The following is a 26,998-nucleotide window of genomic DNA, read 5'->3' as shown; positions in this document are numbered from 1 at the left end:
CCATCGCACCGAACCAGACTAGGGGTTTCTCTTCATAATCCTGATTTTCCTTCCAAGTGAATGCCAGACAACAACTTGATCTAAAGGTTGTAGTAAATAAATATATATATACTTTTTTTTGTCATGAATCATGATCAACAGTCAGTAACTTAATCCGTATTAAATATAAGAATAGCACAAGAATAATTATATTCAAATATCTGCTCTATTAATAGTTAAATTGTTTGCAGTGATATATCAGATGGTGTTTTTGGAAAAGTTTCACTGGAATAATAACTTGAAAAAAAAAACAGACTTATAACCATTATAAAATAAACGTATCTATTTGCTAATTGGGAGACAATAAAACTATAATAACATTATCATGCTAATGAACAAAAAAAATCACAAATGTTATTTGTTTGTTATTCTTAAAGCGTGTTGCTAACTTTAATTCAAAACCTTACAAAATAAAAATTGCAATACAAAATTAAGCACTTTTTTTATCTGAAATTTTTATTTCGTAAGGTTGTTGATTAGGGTAAATGTACTTAAACATTTTAAATCAAGAAATTTTGAAATTAAAGAAAAGAAGAAAGTTTAAGTATATACACTAAAGAACAATATTAAGTTTTAAAAACCAAAAAAATTAAATTTCGAGTTAAATTAAATCCCAATATAGGCCAAATGTGTTGTTCTTAATTTATATCCGGTTCTTTCTTTGACTTCAATGAGTTTCTCCAAGTGTAACGTATACGAATAACCCAACCAAACTGATTTAATTCGCCAGTTGCAAGAGCCCCGTTGAGGAAATTGACAAAAACCATGTCGTTGACAGGAGAAAGAGGAACACATGTGCAAATTGATTTCGAATTTTTGTGGCATAATTCCACAATTCATTTGATCTTCATTTGGCTGTTATCGCAGTGACTCTTTGTTGTTCCTCCGTCGCCGTCGCAGTCGCTGCTGTTGTTACAATTTCACAATTGTTTGCCATTCGACGCTAAAGAGGCACATCCCAGGACGACGAGTCCTTGCCTACTCGAATTACCAGCACATTGACATCGACACATTAGGGCAAGTGCAGTCGCAATTGAAGGGAGGGATTGGCGGGTGGATGGAGATATAGAGAATGGAGGGCAACCACCCCCAGTGAACCAGTGAAACAAAAAGCTGAGCGAGGCATTGGAGATTTCAGTCGCTGGTCCTGATTCACGCAGTTGTCCATCAGTCGTCCTGCTGGCCATTCATCCATCCATCCATCCATCCATCCATCCATCCATCCAACTATCCATCCGCGGCATCCTTCCCTTCTGTTTTGAGCGGCAAATGTGCGCTTACGGGCGACACCCCGAGGTGTTGGCTATCGCAGTCACTCGAAAGGACGACTCCTGGCAGGTCCTGGTGTGCCTCGGTGCGTCCATGCATTCCATACACCAACACCAACACCATCCCCATCCGAATCCGCATCTGCGTCGGCGCCTTCCTGCCAAATCGAGCATATGCGCACTTGGATTAGGCCGGAATGAGTGCCTATTTAGGGATTTGTCGTCTCCAGTTGCAAATGCCCTTTGAGCTGCCATTCGCGGGAATACGAATTAGTGACTTATATACACATTGGCTGCAACAAGGAGTGGTTGGGGTCACCCAAAGACAAATAAGACAAAATAAAATTAATCAATTGTGCTATCCGGTACTTAATTGGCTATTTATGCATTGCTCCTTTTTAACCAATCTTAAGCCACTGTTGTATACTACATTCATTTAATTGCCTTGGGTTTATTTTTATCTTTTTTTGCATGCATATTAAGTTTTACATCTTATTTTACTTCTTACCTCTATAAATGGGGTATAACTTATATTAGTATAATTACTTACATAAGCCCAATTCTTTACCTTTAAGGAATTTACTTTTTCAGTTAGTATAATATAACTTCCCGAAATGCTCCTGTTTTATTTACCCAAAAATATAAACAATTTCCGTTAGCAAATCTATAAGATATATACATCTAAAAACCCTCCATTTAAGGAGGAATGTATTATAAATATTTGTGGTATGCCATTTGTGTATTAATTAACCAAATATGTCTTTTGGATCTTTTTAATTTTTAATTATCTAGTTGTGATCTTGAAACTTTTTAAATATGTAGAATGGGCACAGAGTAAGACGGGTTTTCTCTTAATATATCCCCTTTATAAATACCTTTATCCCGACTGCATAACTATAATCCGAATTTTATAGGGCTCAGTGAGAGTAATACTTGCCATCCAACCAAGTCTAAGGGTCGCTTGTGATGACAAGCGAGTTGGAAAGCTGGATGGGAATGTCTCAATTGAAATCGGACGTGTAGTGCACTTGTGCAGGACCACCGTGAGTGTCGCCACCCTTGGAAATTCGCCACCCCATCGAGATGAGGATGCTGAGGCTCAACTGCCCGTGTGCTCTGCTTCATTTGAAATTATTTAGGCAATAATTACTATTGTGTCTTATGCTTACATTTTGCGCCTGCCCGACCCAAAGCAAAAGGGGGGAGGGGGTGATGGTGATGTGGTGGTCGGGACCGGTCCACACCCACTTCCAGTGGGCTTTCCGCCCACCCCATTGCCGTCGTCACCCTCTTGACTTAATGAGGCCTTTTTGTGCTCTTGATGGATTTTAAATTGTTGTCATCATCGCTATTTGTTTGAGGCTGGTGCTGGTGCTGGTGCGTTGCCAAAGTGTTCGAGGGGTGAGCAGTCACAGGGGACGAGGATGAGGACGTGGATGAGGATGGGGACGGGGACGGGGACGAGGTCTGACTGGGCTAATCCTGGTAGTGGGATTGCGGTTGCAGGTCCTGCTAAGCGGATACGGATGCTGATGCGGATGAATTACTTTGTCTGGGTCAGGCTTTTGACGCTCAAAGCGTCTTATCCGCACCTTTATCTCTGCCCATTGTCAATTGCTTATCGAGAGACTACAATTCCGAGAGGACTAATCATTTCCTAGCATTCAGAATGCTCGCAAATCTCTCTGTTCAAATAAAGTCAAGTTACGTCAAATTTGGCCAGAATTTGGAAACAGAAAGTAGATAAACACAAGAAAGGAAGCTATTTTCGATTGGGCGAAGTTTATATACCCTTGGCGCCATGCAAAAAAATATTATTTTATTAATTAATAATTGATTTAATAATAACAAGGTAAATATTGTTAATTATTCCTTATTGGTAGTATTAAAAGGACAACAAATATAAAAATAGTTGAAAAATTTGTAGCATTTGAATAATTCTAAAATTGGAATTGTTAAATAAGCGAGTTTCTATAAAAGAATAATAATGTATTGAAGAAGATCTAGTTCATAAGTATGATTAAGGTATTTATCATGTATACGTACTTTTGAGCAGAAATCAAATGGGTGTAAGTCCCAAGGGCTTACTTTAATTAATTTAAAATAACTATCAATTTAGAAGTACTGAGTACTTTTTGCGAAAACAGCAAAAAGACTATACAATTTTGTAGGAGTTCAAAGGCTGTGTTGGAATAAATAGCCACTTTAAATGTGTCATTTGGATGGGGCTTATCAAGCTTTTAAAAAGCTTTTGTCTCCACATCCAAGGGCCATTAAAGATTTAGCAACCTGTCGTTTCATTGACTTCACCGCAATGCTGCAAACAACCCAGACCGAGAACAGGACTCTCCTTGTATCCTTGTAGCCTTGTCTACTCGTCCTTCCTCGCCTGCGTTCACGCATGGTCAGCCTTTTTGGGATGTAAGGGGATGGGAGGGGGGTGGTAGATGGGTGGCAGGATGAAAACGGAACGGGAACGGGATCATGAGCCGGAAATGCGGAGCGGCCGCATGCTTTCGCCCCTTTGCAGTTGCAAATTACATTCAAATTATACGATTTTGATAAGAGGGACATTCAAAAGTTTCCAATTTCAAGTTGTGCCGCTCTTCAAGTGCGCCGCATTGCCCTTCGCTTCGTCCTGTTTCGTCTCGTCTCGTCTCGTCCTTTCCCCGTCGAAAAGTTCCCGCTAAACTTGTCACAAAGTGTGCGTGCACGAGAAGGATGAAAGAGCACAGCAAGATGCGGATGCGGAGCTAGATGCGGATGCGGATGCGAGCGCGGGCGCGGAACTGCAAAGGCAACGGCAAAGGCAATGGCAATGGCAAAAAGTTGACATATGTGCGCCCCGAGCACTTTTCCGGAAACAGCAGGGCGACATTTTTTCCATTTCTACCTTCTTCCACTCCACTCCACCCCAGCCCCTTCCCTTCCATATGTATCTTTATTTTTTTTATATTTGCGATGAGTTTTGAGTATATCTTCAGCATCAAGGGACATTCACTTGATTTCAGTTGAGAGTCCATGATAATCGCGTTGTTGTTGTCCTTGTAGTTTTTGATGTATCTCGTCGCTGTCCTCGAAAATTGTATGACTTAAAAATTAATGGGCAAGGGGAATGGGAAGTCCTGGGAAGGCGGAGCAACCCAACTAGTCGCCCCAGCTATATATGGGATATATCCTCGTCCCCACTTTCCAACACCCACATTTACATTCTATCCTTTTTTTTCGCAGATATAGGGAGCAGCGGATGATGTCTGTGTGCGAATGTTTTATAATAAACTAAAACAGGAAAATGCAAAGTGAAATTGAATTTCTTTAAATGATCCCAATTAAATTGAAATATTGAAATCATTTAAACGTTTTATTTAAGTCTTTGGCTATGGAAGTTGGGCAAAGTCAAGATTATCGTTTTTCATTTAAGGTACAGGATTGCAAGTTATTTTTGTTAAGCCTTTGAAGCTGGTCAGATATATTAAGAAAAGACTATTAAGCTTTTTGTTAACAATCGGAGAGATGCCCATATCAGAGAACTGCAAAGGTTAATTAAAAGTAATTATTGCATTACTGAATGTTCTGTGCAACTGGTTATTTAACTTAATTAACTTAAAGTGGGCTTGGAAAAACTTTTTTTAAGCGAACTTTAAATTTAGAATTTCCTATTTTTTTCGAAACTTTGTTTAAAAATATGTTTTTAAATTGAATTTTTGATTGAATTCAACGAGGTATGACATTTCAACATTCGACCTATATTTTGTTTCGATTTGTTTTTATCAGAAAACTCAAATTTGAACTGCATTTTTTCGGATTTTCCCAGGGTTTTTATGGAAAAAGCTAAATTTGAGCTTGATTTTGGCAACAATATTTATTTCCCAGGGTTTTTATACCCTTGCAGAGGGTATTATAATTTCAGTCAAAAGTTTGCAACGCAGTGAAGGAGACATTTCCGACCCTATAAAGTATATATATTCTTGATCAGCTTTACCAGGAGAGTCGATCTAGCCATGTCCGTCTGTCCGTCTGTCCGTCCGTCTGTCCGTCCGTCTGTCCGTCTGTCCGTCCGTCCGTTTCTACGCAAACTAGTCCCTCAGTTTTAAAGCTATCTGCTTGAAACTTTCCCAAAAGTTGTCTTTCTATTGCAGGTAGTATATAAGTCGGAACGAGCCGGATCGGGCCACTATATCGTATAGCTGTCATATAACTGAACGATCGGAAATGCCATAACTTTGGTGTTTTTGAAGTTAGCAAGTTGTAATTTTCTATGGGTTTTATTTTTGGCCAATCAGTCTGAACTATCAAATTTCATAAGGATCGGGCGACTATATCCTATAGCCGCCATATAACTGATTGATCGGAAATGCCATAACTTTGTTGTTTGTAAAGTAAGAAAGTAGGGATTATCTATGGGTTTAATTTTTCGCCAATCAATCCGACCTACCAAATTTCATAAGGATCGGCCGACTATATCTTGTAGCTGCCATATAACTGAACGATTGGAAATGCCATAACTTTGGTGTTTTTAAAGTTGGGAAGTTGGGATTTTTTATGAGTATTAAGAATGCATCATATAAATAATTTTGGAGAATATAATTTACAGAATATTCTGCAAGGGTATATCAACTTCGGCTCCGCCCGAAGTTTGCTTTCCTTTCTTGTTTGGTAAAAAAAAGCGATATTTGAGCTGCGTTTTTCCGAATATTGGACAAACAATTTTTCATAGTGATTTTTTTTGAAAAATGTTTTGAAACGAAATGTTTTATGTTAATGCCTTTTGATTGGAAATTTGGAACGAGTTCAACGAAGTATGATACTCCAACATTCGACAACTATTTTCCAGTGTTTTAATTAAAAAACACAAAAATCGATCTGTTTTTTTTATTAAGGTAAAAATTTCCTAGACGTATTTTGGTATGTGTACATGATTAAAAATCTTGCCAACCGGACAGATCAGTTAAAATTTGTTTAATTTGTTTGGCTTCAAAAAATTAGGCGTATATATTTATGTTTTTTGCTTTGTTATGATAGTTTTATATCATCTCTGATCGTAAACACTTAAACATTTAGTTTTGTCAAATTTCTTAATTTGGCCTCCAATCTCGGTTTCTTTGTTTATGGAGGTCTATGGCTTTCACTGCTTTTATTGTTAATGGAACAAATCCTCGTAGCTTTCAAAAAAGTTATATTTGACTTTTCAGAACAAACAAATACTACTTCTTTGCTCGCTTAGAGGAGATGACCTATTTCGAGAAAGCTCGTTGTTTTCTCTTCAGTTGAGTATGCTGGTCTTAACGTCAACTTCTTGTGTCGAGGAATGAACAGATTTTATTTAACACAACTGTTAAGAATCTGAGTTCAGACGCCAAACACGAGAAGTCGATGTTTTAATGTTGAATTATTAAGCATTTTGAATTTATTTAGATAATAGCTAACTGCACATTAGACTGATGTTCACTGAGTTATAATAATAATAATAGGATGCATTATTTATGTACAAAAATATTGATTACTTACTTATAATTAGGGTAAACAACAGTTTTCCAATGTTGACCGCATTTGCCCGTCAAGTTTTCGAATCTATCTTTGACAGGAAAACCAACTTTAGCGTACCCGCAAAATGTCCTTTTCAGATTGAAAACCGTGTATGTCAAAAAACGGTGAACAAGACTTAAAATCCAATGCAAAACAAAAAAATCATTCGTTGGGAATCCGATAAAAAAAACGAAAGAAATGTCTCTCTTGGAAAAATTACGTGTTTGTTGCTTACATTCCCTAAGCTAAGGCTCGATTCTTAATCGGAATTAACATATACATTATCCAATGAACGATACTCATAAAGTTCTTATATTTTTGCTGGGGTCATTACAATTTTAGCACGAAGTTTGTAACGCATGAAATGAGACATTCAACCCTATAAAGTATTTGTATTCCAAGAATTGCTGTAAAATGGTTACATTTTTGTTTTAAAACCAAAGTGTAAGGACCCCTTTATACAGCTTTATCGTAGTCTAATAGAAATGTGATATTACCTGGTAGTTTCGGTGTAGTGTTTCAACAATTTATAATATTTCCAACCCATTAAAGTGTATACATTTCTGTAACTTAAAAAACATTTGTAAATGTTATTTCCTTATTCAATAAATCAAAATGAACCAATTTTTGGAATACTATATTTTGGAATTAACCAGGAATGTTTTTCTGTGAAAGGTTCAATCAGTTCCTAGGACTGTCGTCCGATTTCGCTCAGTGGAAATAGGGACTCACGTCGGGGCAACCTCTTAAAGGCTTGCATACTTAGCGGCGCTCGAATTTCAGCTTGACAAGCGTAATTGAACTTCCTCCTCCTGTGTGCATGCGCTTGTGTATGGGAGCATTCAAGAAACTAATAGGCTAAATTAAGCGCGTTTAAACGCGACAAGGAATAAAAATGCGTTTTGCAATCAAAGTAAAAACGTCGAAAAAAAAGGGGTGGGGAAGAGTGTGCCGGAAGATGGACGGGTGAGGGCGAGGGGGATTGGGGATTTCAGAAATGTTTAACGGCGCACACAGACATCACAAAAGAAAAATATAAAAGGGGCGGGAGCTAGTGCTCCAAGTAGTGGGCGTGGTGCAGCCGCAAGGAACGAGCAAAAAATGACAGCAGCATCAGCTAAATGAGTTGAAGGACGAAACAGGCGAATGGGGGTGATATCAAAGTCCTGGCAAAATGGCGTCAGAAGGTTGAGGGCGGGGGGAATGGCGGTTTGTGGGGGTGGGCGGGGACGAGCACTTTCCGAGCACCCAACCATTTTCATTTTGCTTTCCTGTTCATACCCATTTGTCGCAGGGGGATGTGGGTATACTAGATTTGTGTAACTCTCAGAAAATACATTTTCGATGTTTGAGAAGTATAAATATAAAATATAAAATTAAGTTGCAAGTAAAAACTACCGATATTATCGATAGTCGCTTCTAAAGCTTTCAATAACCAATCAGTGGTTTTGCAGCATTACTATTTTTTACCTAAGGGTATTTAAATATATTAAGAAATATATAAAGAAATTATAATTATATAATCCCTAACAGGATAATAAATAAATAATCAAAACATCCTCATTGACGCATTGTTTATATGACATATACATTTTTGTAAGTCGGTTGTGAGTAATGGGTGTTAACGTAGTCGTTAACAATCGACAGTGGCATTAGTTCATGTTTTACTTTTTTTTTTGTCTTCGCATTTTTTAGCCCTGTTCTGCTCTCTGCTGTTCCTTGAACTTTTCCCTTTTTTCCGATTTTCTTGTTGCTGTTGTTGTCGGGCGCTTTTTCTGTTGCGGCAGCTATTTGAAAATTTTTAAAAGATGCTTTTAGCGGTAAATAATGAAAAGTTAAAAAGCCACATCAATGAGATACATTTTTCTTACTTGCTGACAAAGTGATGGCGAGGTGCTTTTTTCGACCCCATATGCCTGCTTTAAAAGTGTGTGTGTGTGTGGAAAAGAGTCCTGAATGTCCTGTTCGTAAGCCATCATCAGGGAAAACAACAGCAGAAATCATTCTTTGGGGAAGAGAGCTCTTCTTTCGTTTTTCGTTTCGCAAATATCGAAAGATGTCGACCCAGGCAACAACAACACTAACAGAAACAACAACATCAATAAATAAGGGAAAAACAAGCTAGAAAACTCTGGGGCTCTGTTGTTGTTATTGCTTTGGTTTTTGTTTTTGGGGTTTTTCCTTGGCTTTTTGCTGGCTTTGTTGGTTAAATGAAATGGAATAGATGGATAGAAGCCTTAATTGATGTTATGATGATCACCATCAACATATCCCCCTTTTCCCTCCCTCCTGTATTGCTGGTTTGCCATTGCAATCCCTGTGTTCAGTGATATGTTCTTTGTGGCCAACGCTGCGTATGAGTAACATGCGAGCAGAGCAAAGGCAAGCTTGCCTGCGGCCAGTGGGTGGCAATGGGTGGCTTTGGGTGGCCATGGATGGGTCTGGGTGGTGCGTGGTGGGTGGTGGTTGGAGGCTTTGGTGCTAGATGGATGGCTGGTGTGCAGTGGCTGTGGCCAACAGTTCGCCTGTGTGTGTGCGTGCAGATACAATTTGTAATGATACACAAATTAGTATCCTAAATGGATGCTTAATAGCCTGCTTCACAGCCTCGTTCCCCCACTCCTTGTGTCCTTATCTGCAGCTGTGTGTGTAACTTTGGGAAAGTGCTTGCCCACGTACACTCGCACACAGAGAACACTTAGTTGTGTTGGTACCGGGTACGGGTACCCTTTGACGTGATGCATTTAAATGCAACCTTAAAGTTGCGTTGTACCAAATGTAGTAAAAGCAACGAAAACTACGAAAATTCTATCGCAATCAACCACATGTAGTTATTTTCTTCCCAATAACGTATGCGTAGAAAAAATACAACCCCAAGCAAAGCTACCATTTACATATTTTAAATTTCAACTGAACAATTCCTTTTAAAGTAAACTGAGGAAGGAAGATACTTCGATATTTTTAATCAATTACGCGACCTTAAGCCAATTGGGAGCATATAATAAAATTGTTATACAATTAATCAAATGTTTAGTACCCCCTCTATGTTTCATAAAGATTCAGCATATTTTATTAGACTCTTTTTAAAGCTACTATCAGTTTTTGATTTTTTTATACGGGGTAAGCCAATTCCTTTAAAATTAATCAACTAACGGATTACTGGGGTCCTTAATTTTGGACAGTAAATAAATTGGTTGGAAATTGCAATAAATTAATACATTTTTGCACGAAATTACTTGATTATTTCTAAGTTTACATTAAGTACTAATTTAAACTTAATTTGTTTTCTTGATTTGTTTTAAATAATACTGAAAGCTAAGATTCTTCATTAAAAAGACAAAAATAAAGATTCAAAGACCAGTGACAAAGCCTCGGTAGCAGATTGTGAGCTTCGCATAGTTTTAAATTATTTCATGACAATAATATTTTATTAATATACCAATTGTCGAAAATTCCATATTTGTGGTATTATTTTGGGCATGTTCCTCTTCATTCAATTGCAGGTCTTGTTGCCATCATTTCTGTTCATTCTTTTCAGTTACCATTGCTATTATCTCAGTTCTCCCCAACAACTCCTCTCTATCCCGTCTTGGCCTCCCTTCCAGCTGGTATTTTCGTTCTGGCGCTTGCTCTTTAAAACACAAATCACTCGACTACAGCGAACTTGGCCAGATACATATGTGTATTGTACCCAGTTAGGCATTTTTTTCTTATTTTCGTTGTGCTCAAGATAAAGTTTTAATCATTTCGACCCAGGCTGAACAAAAAAATGTGTGTAGGGGGGAGGGAAGGAGTCAGCTCTGGCAGCGACAACAGATCCGAAGAGTGGCCCATTAGAACCTACAGCAGGCCGCCTTAAAGCGGAGCTCTTCCATTCCCACTCCCATTCCCATTCCGTCCCAATCGACGAAGGACGCCCCCGCTAAAAATGGCAACGAGGAGCTTAGTGCCACCAAAGGGAACCAAACGAAACGAAACGAAACGAAAGGAAGCGAAAGGAGCTCCGGAGCAGCAGACAGGCATTTGGGGACTTTCAGCTGAATGTATTGTTTTAAGGATATGCTGAGAAACAGGACGATACAGGACGAAGTCCTGGCGGTGCGCAACTGCAGGCGAGCTCAATTCGGAGCCGAAAGAAAGTGGCAAGAAAAGCGGCAACAGCGCCTCGCTGCCGTCGTCGCTGCTGCAGCGGCAGTCGTCGTCCTGGTCGTCCTGTGTCATCGACACATTTAACAAGGATTAATTCATTGCGCAGCAGCGGCAACAACAACAAAGACGGGGGTGGGGGGGCTCTTGGTAGGCAACAACTCCATTTTGTTGCCCGCTGATTGGTGGAATGTCCTTGTTCCTTAAGCCGCCGTGCGCTCGAGCGAGACAACTAGTGTTTGCAGGCCATACAGGACACCACCGCTGCTGCCGGCGTCGCAGTGTCCTGTTGCCGTCTCTGTCGCCGCCACTAGTGCCGTCTCCCTCTCCGTGTGCGGCTCGTCCTGCAGCGCAACTCCTGACCGGTTCCGGCGGCGCATTCGAGTCGAGTCGAGTCGCCAGCTGGAGCAGCCTCTCGGATGCCCGCTCAGCCAGGACCAGGAGTAGCCAGGAGTCCGACAAGTCCTCAGCTCGATCGCAGGATGAAGGATTTCTTCCTCTTAATCCCTCCCTCCCTCTATCACGCTTTCTCTTTCTCTCTGTCCCTCGGAAATTCCCGTTAAAAATGCCGCAGCTAAGGATCCCGGCCAGCAGTCCTGGCATCCATGTATCCTCACCAGGTCAACGGAATGCGACTCCTTATTCCGATTCTGATTCCGAATCCGATTCGGATTCGAATTCGGACTGGTCGCAGGACACCAGGACACCCACACACACCACTACAGCTGCGATTTTAGCAATGGCGACGGCACCAACTAACGAAATTAACCAAGCAAGTTAAAGCGAGACGGCAGGCTGTGACGCTTTGTGCGAGCGGGATGGCATATCTCTCTCGTGCCATCGCTCACACAGACGCACTCACACACACGCGCGCAGCCACTTTCTCTCTCTTTTTGGCAGACGAGACGAGCTTCATTATTTTTTGAAAATTATTAGTACGACTAACGATTCGTGGTCTCACGCACACACTGAGAGCCGCCACTAACCACCAATCGTTCGCGCGCAGCCCGCAAATGTCCCCGCAGCAGGACATGCAGCAGAGCAGCAGGGACATCCACAGCCACATCCACATCCACATCCACATGCACAGCCATATCCACCACCGCCAGGACACTAGCTAAGAGCCAAGAAGGAACAAGCCAGGGAGGAGCAGCGAAAGGACGAGCAGCGACGGCGACGGCGGCGTCTCTGTTGTCGAGCACATGATCCTTAATTTCGTTATAATTTTGTATGTTGCCTGAAATTGTATATCATTTTAAGTTTGATCGGCCGAGAATACGTATCGCCGTGCCAGCGTTAACCATCAGCAACAGCAACAACAACAGCGACAGCAGCAGCAACTGCAACAACCATAACAAAGGACACAAATAAAAAGGACGAGAACGGACGCACACATACAGCAAATACGAAATACGAAAGTACGAAAATACCAAAATACACGGACATATAGCACACGGATATCGTCGACTTCGTCTTGCTCTTGTTCTTGCTCCTCCTCAGGAGCAAAGGACGAAGGCACAGCAGGCGCCAGGCGCCAGGCCAGAAAAAACAAACAGCCAGGGATATAGTTGCTGCAGCGGCTCCTGGCACAACGGTCACCACGATCTCCATGGTTCGCGGTACAAGTCCGCGGTTCACGTGCTCGTCCACAGACATATACAGCATATAGAAATACATATATAATATATCCAGCCCATAACTCAGCGACAGTTCTGCACAGTTGATTTTGTTTTTTTTTGGATGTGTCGTGCCAAAGTTGTTCAACTAACCACATTTTTTTGCCAGTGCCCCCTTGAAAATAAAGAAAAGGCCGTCGGGCAGCCAAACGGGAGTAAAGTTATGTGCTAAACTGAAGTGCTAAAGTGAAATCGAAATCGAAATCGGAATCGAGGGACAGTGGCAGCACCAGGTTGAACACATCCCTTCAAAGCAAGCCAACGGGAAACCAGTGCGTTTTCAGGGCCTCCCAGCAGGCTGCTCCAATTCCAATTCCATTCAATCGAAACGGGAGCGCGTTCGCCGCGAGACAGCTTCCAGTTGGATTACTCAATCGACTTCTTCAAGACGTATATCGATACGCAGCGTTTCTACGCCGGCCACAAGTTGGATTTCAAACATCAGAGTTGTGCCGGCGGCCCTGGTTCCGGTGGTGGTGTCAGCGGTGGTGGTGGTGGCGGCGCCTCCGGAGGAGTCGTCGTCGGCGGCACCAACAGCATCAACAACAACAACAACAACAGCAACTCGGCAACACAGCAGCAGCAACAGCAGCAACAACAGCAGCAACAGCAGCAATCCGCCAGCAACGGCGGCACCTCCACCTCCGCGGCCTTGTCCCTTGCCCACCCGCACGCCCACAGCAGTCACGCCCACAGCGGCCACGCCCACAGCAGCCACGCCCACGCCCTAGCGGTAGCGCACGGCCATCACGGATTGCTGCCGTCGGTGCCGCAACAACAGCAGCAGCAGCAACAGCAACAGCAGCAGGCGCAACAGTTGCCGCCGGGCGTGGGAGTCGCCAGTCCGCTGCAGCAGCAGCAGAACAGCAACAGCAGCAGCAGCAGCAGCAACAACAGCAGCAGCAGCAACAGCAGCAGCAGCAGCAGCTGATCAACAACGGAGGCGTCTCCTCCGGAACGCCCACGCTGCTCATTGGCAACGGACCCAGCTCCTCGGGAGCGGGATCAGGATCGGTGTCCGCCGCAGCAGCGGCAGCAGCAGCAGCAGCGGCCGCCTCCTCCTCCTCCATCTCCACCATCTCCTCCATTCCCCACGTGGCGCCGCACAGCCTGGGCCTCAGTCCGCAGTCCAGCGCCGATTCGCAGCAGTTCAACATATTCCCGGCGATCTTCAGCCGGCAGCTGAACTTCTCGGCCGGCGGACAGGCGGGCAAGCTGAGTATGGACGAGCTGCGTCCGAACCTGGTCGGCGGACTGCTGGGGCTGCAGCAGGGCCTGCTGGAGGACCATGCCAGCATGCAGCACGGCGGCGTGGGGCAGGACACCAAGTTCATGTCCTTCCAGGATCAGCGGCTGATGGGCATTGGGGGATCGCACGAGAACCGGCTACTGAGCCTGGCCAGCTCCGTGCAGGACACACGCTCGCCGATCACCACGCTGGAGAAGTCGTCCTCGTCCTCGCTGAACCACCAGCGCAAGTGCAGCAGCACGCCGGAGGACTTCAGTGCCCTCTACTCGGGCCTGCCCACGCCGGGCATGGACTCCTCTTCGCACCACCACACGCCGGCGCACACGCCGCCCTCGCGCCTCTCCGATCACACCATCTCGGGTGAGTGTCCTGCTGGTGATTCCGGGGATCCTGGTGGGCCCCTAATCTGACCACAATAGCCCTGGCCATTAGCAGGAAATTATCCTTTGGCACCCGCATCAGCACCCCTTTTTTTTTTGCCTGCTGTCCTTTGTCCTTTGCTTTCTGCCTTTTCCTTTGTCACCCGCCGGTTTGTTGATGCTCGCTTGTAGCTTCCTATTACTCCGATGTCCCTTTGTTCCCGGCTTATCGCCAGTGTCCTGTGTCCTGCGTCCTGCGGCAACCACTTGCGGCCAATTGAAGCCAGTGATGATTACAGATTTGGCGACAGCTGGAGGCCCCAGTGCGTGCCAAATCCAAGCGATTTTCCATTGAACACAGCTCACTTAAATCTCAATGAAACTAATGAGCTGTACGGATATAGTCGTACATAAACCGAGAATATCTCAGAAAATGTTGACTGTTCAAGGATCGCATTAGGGTTTATCGATGTGCTCATTTTTTTGTACCATTTGCTCAAAAGAAAATCCCAGAATTTTGTCAGCTTTTCATCATTTTATCTCAGCTTAAAACCTGAGTCTACCAATGGATACAAATGTAGTTTATTCTAGAAAAGTATGCACTAAGGTTTAAGTTCAAATGCCGTCGCTTTTAGCATAGTAGACTTTTTTAATATCTATTTTTCAATAAGCTTCATTTTGGCCAATAAGGTACTGCATTCAGCATTGTTTTATTAAAGGATTTTTAAAGACCGCATAAAGAATATAATATTTTGGATCCGAGGTTCCGCAAACTTTAACTTGTGTGTAAATTCGTAATTAAGTTAAAAGATATACAATATTGGCATTTAAGAATAGCCAAAAACTGCGTATTTTTCCACATTGGTGATACTATTCTTATTTATACTTTTAATTTGATGTTTGTTTATTTTTAACAGCTCAGTTTAGAGAGAATTGTATTCCAAACAAAAAGCACAAATCGTTCGCATTGCAATCAATATACGTAGTTGTGGGTACTACAAATTTGAAACACGATAGGTCCAATTTCAAATGATTCACTTTTATATTAAACGATCACGTTCAACTATTATTATTATTATTACAACTTATACACCTAATACCTACGCGCAGAACAATTTACGAAGTAGTTTCGAAGGAATTATTTCTTATCTTTTACTCTTGGGAATAAATATGGTTTATATTTAAAACAAATAATACCTTTGCGACACTCGGCAAATGTCAGAAGGGGTTAAAATAAATATTCGATTAACCTCAACCTACATTGTAGAGCTTTTCTATTTGGTCTCCTCAAATCCAAGAATCCGCGGCTTAATTTATATGCCATACAATTTTGGAATAAACATTTTAGCCATTGAGGTATCGTTATAATAAATTTTAAAGCAGTATAGACTCGTAAAACGTAGATAGTAGTACCAAAAACCAGTGAGAAAATTGTTTGTAAAAAGTTAATTCTGTTTTTACTGACTTCATTACAAAATGCCGGCAATATATAAATATAACCCGAAAATCAAAGATATACCCATATCGGGCCATATTGGCATCGTAAACTTAAAATTGTGTTGCCTGCCCAAAAAAAGGGAGGATCACTGTTTTATTAAAACCTACAATTTATGTTTTCAGATATCTTTCGTTGATATGGGTACACATTTTCAGTTTAAAGTCCGAGCAGATCACAAAAATAAGACTAAGATAATTTCATGTCGTTATAAACATTGGTAGCAATGTTTTAGAGTGTGATACGTAACCGGTGGACTATATAAGCTTTCACATGTTTAATCGAACCATATTTGAATAACTGCTGCAGTCGAAAAATAGTTGGTTTGAACGGTTTTAGCAGATTTTAAACTGTAACCAAATAAGTCGACTAAATCGCATTGCTTGTATTGAAACTTAAGTTGTAGCTTTCATTTTTGATATGACTATCGCTTCCTTAATCAAATTTTGGCCATTATCCCTAACTAAATTTATAGTTTGACAGTAAACTTTGTATTTCTCCTTAATTCCCCTGACAATTCAAATTGAGAGACTTAAATAAACCTCTATTAGAAAGTGCTTGAAGAAATAAATTAGTTTTTAATACAGTTAAAATATTATAAATGGCAAACTTAACAATACATTGGTAGTCATTAGCCAATTGAGTAGATTAGTGTGACGCATTTTATATAAATATGATTTGAAAAATATAGAAATGTTAATTGTGTTTTCAGCGGGTGGAATGCCAAATCTTATGTTGTATCCTTTTGTTTACCCGGCTTGTTCAGATAAAATGTTTTTGATTTAATTTTGTCGTCAAGCAATTATTCAAAAACTTTTTGCAATATTAGTAAAACTAAAATAACATAACATAATTTGGCCTTGTTAAAGAATTTAGGAGTGTAGGTGCACCCAAAATAAAAGTAAAACCCATATCCTAGCGATAAAATACTTTTATTTATCAAGCTTTAATTTGTATTATTGCCAAGTTCTTTATTAGCAACATTAAGATTAAATAATTTAAAACAAAAATAGAAAGTAACTTCAAAAAGCCTATTTGATATATACAATATAAATATGTTACTATTTTATTATTTTATCAAAATACGACGAGGGTATTCATATTGACTCCAACAGGGTATAGTCCCCCATATCCTTCAAGAATCATATATTTATATTCAAATCTAAAGAAGTAATCCTATGGATCAGCTTCTATGGAATCTGGATGCATCTAGTCGTCCGATTTTGATTGAATTATAAACGTAATATCTGCCAAAGCTGATTTATATAAACTTTGTGGCATGAGTATTAGTTGTTTCCTATTTGGTTTATTTGAATATTCTTTTAAACGAGATTGCAAATAGTTCCGCTTGTGACGTTTAATATCAAAGTAGAAACATAATCTGCGGCGACTTAATATTTCCATGAGCAAATAAATATTTCACTATATCCAAATCACAGACCAGGAATATATTCTTGTACATCAAAGTGCGCTAGAAATATCTATTCGAACCCATAAACTTCTCTGCTATCAATTGGTTGATCACTTGGAAGGGTTCTCCTCGTGATATGGTCTGTTATTTACCCTGCTCGATAGCATTCCCACCCCTCTTTTTTTTCCGTGCAGCCGCACGCGTGCCGGATTGTTTGACCTGATTCGCTTATGCAACAGCCGCCAGGAGGCCCGAGCAGCTTGCTCCGCACAAAGCCACACCCAGCAAGGTCAATTGCATTAGACCATTAGACGGCGGGCGGTTTTCGGGGGACGGGCGAGGGGTCTTTACTTAACATAAATAACAGTATTCACTTTATTTTGTTTGAGTTAGCGTTTGCCTTTGCGATTCAATTAGTGCGACAGCATCCAACATTTTCTACATAGTTTGCATTTTGTTAACGAGCTAAGCGCGTCAATTAAGCGCCAAAAGCTGAGAGCCCGAATCCGAAATTCAAAATCCAAAAGTACCACATCCCAGAGTGGCCTACTTTGACCTTTGCCCGTTATTTGCCGCCTTTTGCGCTTTGGCGCTTTTTGCGGCACGCGTCAGGTAAGTGACATCCTGATAGGACTCTCGTCCTGGCCCACAGAACCCATGGCCACCAGGGCCAGGCTACCTCGATTAATGTGCCAGAAATTTGCATAAATTATCCCATATTGCATATTCATGCGACCGCCATCGTCGGCGACGTGCCGCTACAGTCTGTCCAAGTCCAAACTTTTCACCTTTTCACCATTTCGCCCCGGTCACGACAATGGCAATGGCTCTGGCAACGTCTTGTGGCCGCAGTGCGGTGACTGGAGTCCCGGCGTCCTCCTGTCCTCCTGTCCTCCAGTCCTCGTGTCCCCTGGTTTCCCCTCCATCATCCTGTTGTCCTGGCAATTATGCACCATTTTGCGGGGGCTTGCCACTCTGCGCTTAAACGCTTGACGCATATTAAGCATCGTTTTTTTTGGAGGGAGTCGACATCTGATAACTACTTTTAATACCATAACATTCACGAACGTGTGTTGTCTTTGCAGCGGAAGGTGCATTCAAGAAGCTCAAGCCGGAACCCAACAGCGGCCTGTCGACGGTTTCCGCCGGCATCACCTCGCCCGGAAGTGGATTATCATCGCTCAGTCAGCACGCCGGCCACACCCCAACCACAGCGTCCTGTCCGACGCCCGCCAGGCGGAGACATCGGACCACATTCACACAGGTCAGTTTCCAGGCGCCAAGCTCCAAACTTCAGGCTCCGGGCTCCTTTCCCACCACATTAACCCCGGGGGAGGGGAGGGGGGTTGGAGGTGCTGGCAAAATCTTAATTGGATTTCGTGAAGGTTACTCGTAATTAAAAACTTTGATGCCACAAGAGCACCGGAGCCAACAACAAAAGGGCAAACCAAGTGCTCCTTGTTGAAGCTTTTTAATCATGTCCAGGCTTAGATGGCTAGCAAAAATACGAATAGAGGTAGTGGCCAGTACTGTTGAGGATTAACAGGGAACAAAGTTCGGATTAAATAGTCTGAGTCCAAAGTCAAAAGCCATGCAATTCACATATTTCTCGATATACTGCAGTAGTTAACAATACAGTTTCTGTAAACTAAATTCAAAATCAAATACGAAAGCAAAGTCGATGGGTTATTTAAAAAATCAGATTTTAAAATTTATATTTCAAGCGAACTTTTATTAAGCATAATGTAATTATGATTTGTAAGAAACTTGTTTCCAATTAAAGTTCGTTGGGAATCCAATGTTTTAAATACGGTTTTTTTTATATTGCGACCTATAATCATTATATACCCTTGCATAGGATATACAATTTTAGTACAAAACTTTTCACGCAGTAAAGAATACATTTCTTTCTGTTTATAATACAACCAAACTATGTGGGATAGGCTAGTTATATACAATTATTTTTCAAGCCCAATAAAATATCCTTACTCGATATATAATGGTTTTGCTTTCAATGTCAAAATGTGTTTTGTAAAAAAACCTAAAATGTTAATTCGCGATAAATTAAACTTTGAGCCGACTTTGACAATCAAAAGTTTTTAAACTTAGCAATTTATAGAAAAATTAACCATACTTAGTTTACAAGTTGGTATGGCCATTAAGTATAACGACTACAATCTGAATAAAAATAATATGATATAAATATTTGTTTAAAATAGTAAAATACTGTGACCTTTTCTAAGTCACGAAGTCCACTAAATTGTATGAAAGGACCGGGAATAGTAATTTGTCGGAATGGCCTTAATGTTAATGGAAAATTGAAGCTTCACAAGCAAAAGTTATTTAAGATAGTAGCTAGTTTTCTAAACGAAATTAAAAGGGAAATTCACTAAAAAGCTGGTATATAATGAGGAGAAATAGGGAGAGCTGAGCGAAAAAAAAACCCCACACACCGAATTCGCCTAATTAAAATCCGCTTAATTTCAGGAACAATTAGCGGAACTGGAAGCAGCGTTCGCCAAATCCCATTATCCGGATATTTACTGCCGCGAGGAGCTGGCGCGAACAACAAAGCTGAACGAGGCGCGGATTCAAGTGAGTACTGCCATTTTTGCCAAAAATTTCCAGTTCCAGCCAACTCCGCGATGACCCACTCCCAATCCCATTCCCATTTCCACTCCCAATCCCGATACAATTCCAATTCCAATTCGAATCCCGGCTCGAACGTAGCCAATTACTGCAATTTCAACAGTTGTTCGTGCCAGAGTCACAATCCGAACGGAATCGATTGGGGATTGGTTGGCCCCGGCGGTCGATATATCCCGCTGATGACATGGTGGTGATCTTGGTCGTCGATTAGCATTAGCGTGCGATTATTCCGACTGACTGGCTCGCAGTGGTGTTGCTCTCAAGTGCTGCCGGTCCCATCCGAAAAGGTCCCAACCCAAACCGAAACCCAAACCCAAATCCCCTGGTCGAAATCACTGAGCTCTCGGTTCGATGGCTCTCCGCTGTTGCGCTTTCAAGTGCGCCGCGGTAATAATTAATTTATAGTTTTATCATGACTGCTAGACAAGTGAGTGCGGCGGGTGGTCGTGTTGGTTGGGTTGGGTTGGGTTGGACAGTGCAGGGGAGGACGAGGACGAGGAGGAGGAGGAGGACCAAAAAAGGGAGGATTGGCAGCTATAGTGCATCACATGCTCTCGCCCAAAACCAAAAACGCGGTGTCGAATTACACGGCAGTCGGGACGGGGATTTTCTGGCCCTTTAAGAAAGCTCTTTCAGCAAGTGCCAAAGATTCACTTAAAGTGACATTAGGAAATGCCATTTGAGATTTGATAGTAGCTATTAAAGATTTGAAAATAAATATTCAAAAAGCCAGTCGATGGTTTTTTATTATCAGAAACGGATAAGGTGCAAGGGAAAATTTGTATTAGTTCAAGCCAACATGCATTTTTATTAATAAATATTTCAAGACTTAATATTTGTACAAATGTACGATTAATACCTATCGCCATGCTAACTAAATAGTTAATACAGATACGAAATATTTCACAAAGCCTTTGCCAATGAACAATTTTTGGTTGTCTTTAGCCGCCTAATTTCGAATAGTTTTCCGTAACTTGATCAATAGAAAGCAGTACTAAATATAAAGATAAAAGATAAAATACTTTCGATAGTCAAAGTGTGTACAGCCTTGCAGCAATGACAAAAAGTGTTTAGTCTATATATTTGTAATATTTAAACAAAGGTGCCCTTGGAATATACTTTCACGATTGAGAAATTGTCAGGCTTATAGGTTTTAAATGGAATTAGAACAGAAGGACATGTTGATATCAACCGGTTATTATCGGGCTAATGCTTGCATTGCAAGCTTATGATCAAAATGATTACAAATTATTACATTTATTGCAAGGGTATAATTATGTATGTTCTGAGGAGTGCATCCTTTTCCCCCTGCCAATTTTTGGAACAACTGTTCTCGGTCAAATTAGACACTGCGAACCGGAGACCAGAAAGCCGAAGGCCTTGTCGGTCTATTATCGCCGCATAAACCATATTTTTGTGCAAATGTTCAAATATTTACTTTGCCAGCGAGTTGGCCGGTGCAACCCCCTTCCGGAGACCCCTCCTCCTCCCTCCTTCCATCCAGTTTCCCATTTCCAGCATTACCCCCTGGTAATCCGACGATTGCTCGTCGCAACTTGACTCTGGCACTCAGGCGCCCTGCATCGAAAACATCGAGAACTTCGTGTTGGTGTTGACAAATTTGTCGTGTATACATTTTACGGGAAAATTGACGCCCGTACTGGAGATGATGGTTTCGATGATGATGATGATGATGATGATGAGGTGGGCGTGGGGAACGGGGCGTTTCTGGGCACATCTGCTTGGAAAATTCATCAGCAAAGAAAATGTCTCATGTGCAAATTTTTAATGGACGCAGTGGGCTCACAGTAACATTAGCATTCCACTTGCGTGGCAAACTATTCAATATTTCTGTTTAAAAAAAGCGAGATTTGAATTGGTGACACTAGCGTATAACTAAAAACAATGTTCTTCTATAAGAATATCTAGCCTAACTTCTAACGCAAATCTTATACAAATATGCAGTCTTGAAACTGAAAAGTCATCCCATTTTAAATATAAGCTGGCTAAGATCCGTTCAGAAAGTTTCTTGATGTCTTTGCACTTAACTAAAACCTTTTAATTAAGAGATACGAACTTACCGATAAACTTATGAAGCCATTAAAATCAAATTTACAAATTTGTTGGACTCAATTTAGCAGAACTTTGTCGTTATCAATGAATAGTTACACTATGTTTGTCTTACAAAACTTATGAAATTTTCTTAAGTTTAATAATATAATTGGAAACTTAATACAATAGTTTAGACAAATGTTGTAAATTGTGAGAATAAGGTAATTATATTCCAAAACAGTTACTGCGTAAACCAGAACAAAAAAGTTATTGACTAATAAATGAGCTAAACGTTTTGAGTCGTTAATTAAATAAATAATAAACAACATTTTAGGCAAGGCAGAAGCGGCTAAAACTACGTCCTTAAAGAAATTTTAATTATCTTGAAGGCTAATTCTAAGAAAATCAAAAGTATGAGCTATGTCATGATGAAAATAATGTGAATAAATTGAGATATCAGCAGATAACATTTGATTGCTGAAAGATTATTTACGAAAGAACGTAGATCGGAAATCAAATTGATTTGCTGAGATTATAAATTCCTGACGCGTAAACAAAAAATCGTGAGAAATAAGTTGAAAGCTCGGCATTTGCTCTGCGATTATATTGATTATATCAATGTTTTTGTTTATTTGTTAGGACGGTACTTGCGAATAAGGCGCCAGTTGGGGGGACATTCAATTTTTTTTTGCGGCGCCACTTGTTATGAGAACTTTATAGTAAACATTTGGGGCAGACACCATTTGATCTGTGGGAATGCGATATGTTAGGCCTCGAAATGAGCTTCGTAGACAGGAAACACCTGAGCTGATGAGTTGAAAAGTGTGTGATAAGGAGGCCAGTTGGCAATTAGTAGCCTTTCGCATTTGTAGGTCATGGGTTGGATGGCCTGGCAAGGGAATCCACCTGCATTCCCACCCACGCCGAAAGTTCATCTAACTTATCCGCCCACACACTCACCGGCAAAACTCCGATGTGAATGGAACAAAGGCGAAACCGGGGACAAAAAAAAAAGGCATCGAGACAAAAACTCTAAGCGCTGTGAAGTGAAAAAACCAAAACCGAGCAAAAACAAACGTTGGCAGCGGCTAAATTTGATTAAATGCTGAAAGTAAATTCAATTTGAATACGTTTAATTTTCATATTTCCGCCGTGGCCGAGTGGCAATGTGTGTGTGCGACCATGGTTATTTGTATTTATAATTCGCTTTCATATCATTAAAGTTTAGGCTGTTTAGAGTAGGCTACCAGCTTTATTCCATATTACAAACTTAAAGGCGGATGAATTTGGCATTGAGATTGGGACACCCACACTACTTTTCAGAGGAGGCTAGCGAAAATGTTGGCTAAAATCGAATTTCCCTTCGATTTTGTTTGTTCTTGTTTGGCCCCATGGATACGTACTATATGTACGTACGTATGAGAGTGTGCCATCAAATGTATCCTTAATTGAGTTTCCCCGCCCACCCACCTACACACGCACACACATTCAGCTGGAAATTGAACGACAGATAGACAGAGCGCTATCGAATCATTCAGACAACGCATTTTCATTTTCCACCCTCGAAGTGGAGCTGAACCTGGAGCTGGATCCTGCCCAGCCATACATACACACATATATGGCTGATGGTTAAGAGCATTATTTTGCAGTGTGTGTGTGTGTGGGTGTGCGGGGGTGTCCTTGCTGGCATTTTTATGCTGGCAGCCAACCAAACGAAACCGAACGAGCCATAAAGTGGGCGCTGAAAACAACCCCCGAAAGCCAGAACTTTTCGTTTAAAGGCGCACTCCTCCCATCCCGAACCCGAACTCGAACCAGAACCAGAACCCCCCCCATTCCAAGCCCCTTCCCAGCCCCAATCCCTGTCCAACCACCCACTCTGGAGAACCCCACAGATATATGTACGTGTACATAGTCATGGACAAAGATAATAATAATGATAAAATAAATAAGAAAATGAAAGGAGAAAAATTGAAAGACGAGGGGTCTCGAGTCTGGGTGCCGTGCCGCCATTACAGCTGCAACAACACCCTCATCGCCTTGCCCACCACCATCCTTCGGGCCATCGCCTGCTCCATTTTCCTCTGCCCCTGCTCTGCCCCTGCCCCCGCCCTGCCTTTCCATTCCCGAGGAACTCAAAGCAAGCTGAGCAGCTTTCCAAAATGTCGGAAATTTCTACACACCCCCCACACCACCGTCTTCGTTTCGTCCTGGCTCGTTGTCTAGTGCAGAGCGCTGCTTTCATCTTGGCAATTTCTTTTCGCCATCGTGGAAAAAGGGACGACACTGGGGCAGGGGTAGGGTCTTGGGCCATCATGGAGCTCCATCATCAGGACCGAGGACTGTCTTTAATAATATCTAAACAGAGCAGGCAACCCACACTCCCAGTCACTTAGAGAGCCAGGGAGACCAGACCCTCGCAGCAAACAGCGTCGTCAACTTATTTTCAATTTCAATTTAGTAGATTTTTTCACTCATAAGACGTTGCCATCGTCCGGAGCCAGAGGCGAAGACGGAGAAGGATAGAGGATAGATGGGTCCTTAGACGGGGACAAGAACTGGGGACTGGGACTGGCAGTGGGACAGACGACAGGAAGGGCTGTATGGATGGGGATGGGGAGGGGATTCCATTTAGCTTTGCCTTCTTTTTTCTTCATTAAGCGTCCCTTTCCGAACTGCGAGCTGGGAAACTTAAAGAGCCCGTAAACTCATGCCATCCGCTTTCCTTTGCAGGTCTGGTTTCAGAACCGCCGTGCCAAGTACCGCAAGCAGGAGAAGCAGCTGCAGAAGGCGCTGGCACCGTCTGTGATCCCATCCTGCAACGGGATGATGCGGAACATCCAGGGCTACAGCGTCTCGCGCGGCTACCAACCGTATCCGCATCACAACACCATGAACCGCTATCCCCAGGTAAGATAACATAGTCCCGATTTTCCCCATGATCTCCCATTTACACAGAGTTTTTCCCCGCTGCAGGACCTGTTCCAAATGGGCGCCTCCTCGTATCCGGGCATGACGCAACCATTCTCCATGGCGCACAGCACGAACATGGGCTCCGTTGGAGTGCGTCAGGACTCGATGGGTAAGTTTGGGATTGGGATTTGGACATAATTCACTGTTCACCGGGGTGTTGGTCACTTACCTTCTGCTGGTGACTTTTCGCCAAGGCCCAGAACTCTTTCACATTCGCGGAACCCACACTTTCACTCGCACTCTCACTGATAACTCTATCTGATCATCCTCGCACTGCCACGGCTCGACATGGAATGTCGGAGCGGTCTGGAGATCAGACCCTCGGCGATCGTGGCCAGAGCTCCCGATTCCCGAGCTGCGCCGAATGGCCGACACGAGCTTCCTCAGGTTGTATACCTTATGGGTATGGTTCGTTTCCCCCCGATCCATGCTCCCTGGTCCCCGAATCTCTGGTCCGTAAGTAAATTTCCGCTCCAAGCGTCGACTCGTTGGCTGAAATCCGATGTTGTTTATCGGTCGTCAGGCCAGGCGCCATATTGGGTTACTAAGCGGGAAGGGCCGAGTGATTCTCGTAATCAGGCGTAAACAAATTGAGAGGGTGGGCCTTTTAGAGGTGACCTGACGGCTAAGGCGAAGATGCGGCAGTGAAATGAATTTCCGGCCAAGTCCTGTGGGAGGCAGTCCTCACAATCAGTAGTCATGTGTGTCCAGGTGGCCAGCAAGTGGGGCGGAGCTTCCGCAGACGGGAAATGCAAGGTGTCTTGAAGAATTGCGCTGTCGTAATTGCCTAAATGAAATCTTCTACTCTTCTTTTTTTTTCCTTGCAGGAATGTCGCCGGAGGACGAGTGGTACAACAAGAGTTTGTCCGCCCTGCGGATGAACTCTTCGCATCATCCCAACCTGTCAGCCCCAATGCTGCAATACCAGACATAATCAAAAACCTTTGACGACTTCTTTTAAAAGATCGCACCTTAACCGCCTTGAAAGTGGGCCGTTGATGTGCGCTGTTTTAAGGGAGAGTGCGTCAATCGTTATCCTGTAACAACATGCAAGCTTCTCTATCTATATCTATGCATATATCGCTGTATATATGTACATAGTATATATACGAGTGTGTGTCAGTCAGTCATTAGTCTCCAGCCCCAGGATGCGGGATGTTTATCATCGCCACTGATTCGGATCGCTCCGAGATCGATATCAAAATCGTTCATTGTCGCTTTCAGCTGTGGGCGGGATTTACTCATAAGACTTGTTGATATTATTATGTGTTTTTTTTCTCCTTTTTTTTTTTGGACAAACAAGATCCAAATCGAATAAGAGGGGCAGAAGGTTGAGGGCCAGGGAGTCAGAGGTAAACAAATACAAGTGGAAGATATTGTAATAGGCAACTAGTCATAGTAACTAAGCAAATTGTGTATTGAGATTTTATCGTGGCATTATAAAAAGTAAAATAAAAGCACAAATCGTGCATATATATAAATCTAAATAAATACATATATACTAAAGTATATACTAGCGATAGCATAAGTCAGGTTGCTTAGCCCCCAGAACACCTCCCCCAACGGAGCGCAGTCTGATCCGATCAGATCTACTCCTAGCTCCTAGCTCCTAGCTCCTAGATCTCCGTGCTCCATGCAACTCTTTGGTTGCTTTCACCGACTTTTCATTGCCTGCTCACTACTCATTAAATATAGCTTACTCAAACATACGACGTACATATAGCTCCTCCACCCATCTGACCGTTCATAAACTCGAAGTGCACAGAAAACCAGAGCAAGCATCCGCAGGCCAAACCCAAACGACTACAACTACAAAACTTTCTAACTAATTCAAGGTGTGTCGAACTAATTATAAGATGATTTTTTTTAGCTAAGCAATGCATTAACGAGTTATATTTAATAATAATACTAAACAAAACAAAACAAAAAACAAAACAAACGGAAACCAATAAAATACATCACCTATATATATTTAAATACGAAAAAAACAACAAGCCAAACGAAAACTACAAGACGCATGTTTAACAAATTATGCCAGACACAGCAAGAATGGAAATAATAAAAATATTAAAAACAAATTCTACGAACATTTTATTATTTAGTTAACCAAGCGCAACATTTACAACATGCTGAGAAATAAAAAGGGATTGAGTAT

The 26,998-nt window shown here is 42.0% G+C and overlaps 1 protein-coding gene across 1 annotated transcript; it reads left to right on the top strand.

Annotated features, from left to right (window-relative positions):
• The first annotated feature begins 12,588 nt into the window (after positions 1-12,588).
• On the top strand, positions 12,589-26,910 carry LOC108042624 (homeobox protein goosecoid). The gene is given in 8 exon segments (XM_044460824.1): positions 12,589-12,598; positions 12,910-13,517; positions 13,520-14,264; positions 18,255-18,433; positions 19,657-19,764; positions 24,604-24,780; positions 24,847-24,952; positions 25,671-26,910. Coding segments are annotated over 8 exon segments (2,040 nt in total). The 3' UTR covers positions 25,778-26,910.
• The last annotated feature ends 88 nt before the right edge of the window (positions 26,911-26,998 follow it).

Source organism: Drosophila rhopaloa, unplaced genomic scaffold (assembly GCF_018152115.1).
Source record: "Drosophila rhopaloa isolate 14029-0021.01 unplaced genomic scaffold, ASM1815211v1 contig_3, whole genome shotgun sequence".
NCBI classification, from domain to species: Eukaryota; Metazoa; Arthropoda; class Insecta; order Diptera; family Drosophilidae; genus Drosophila; species Drosophila rhopaloa.
The sequence above is the reverse complement of the archived record's forward strand: the minus strand, read 5'-3'. Positions and strand labels throughout refer to the sequence as shown.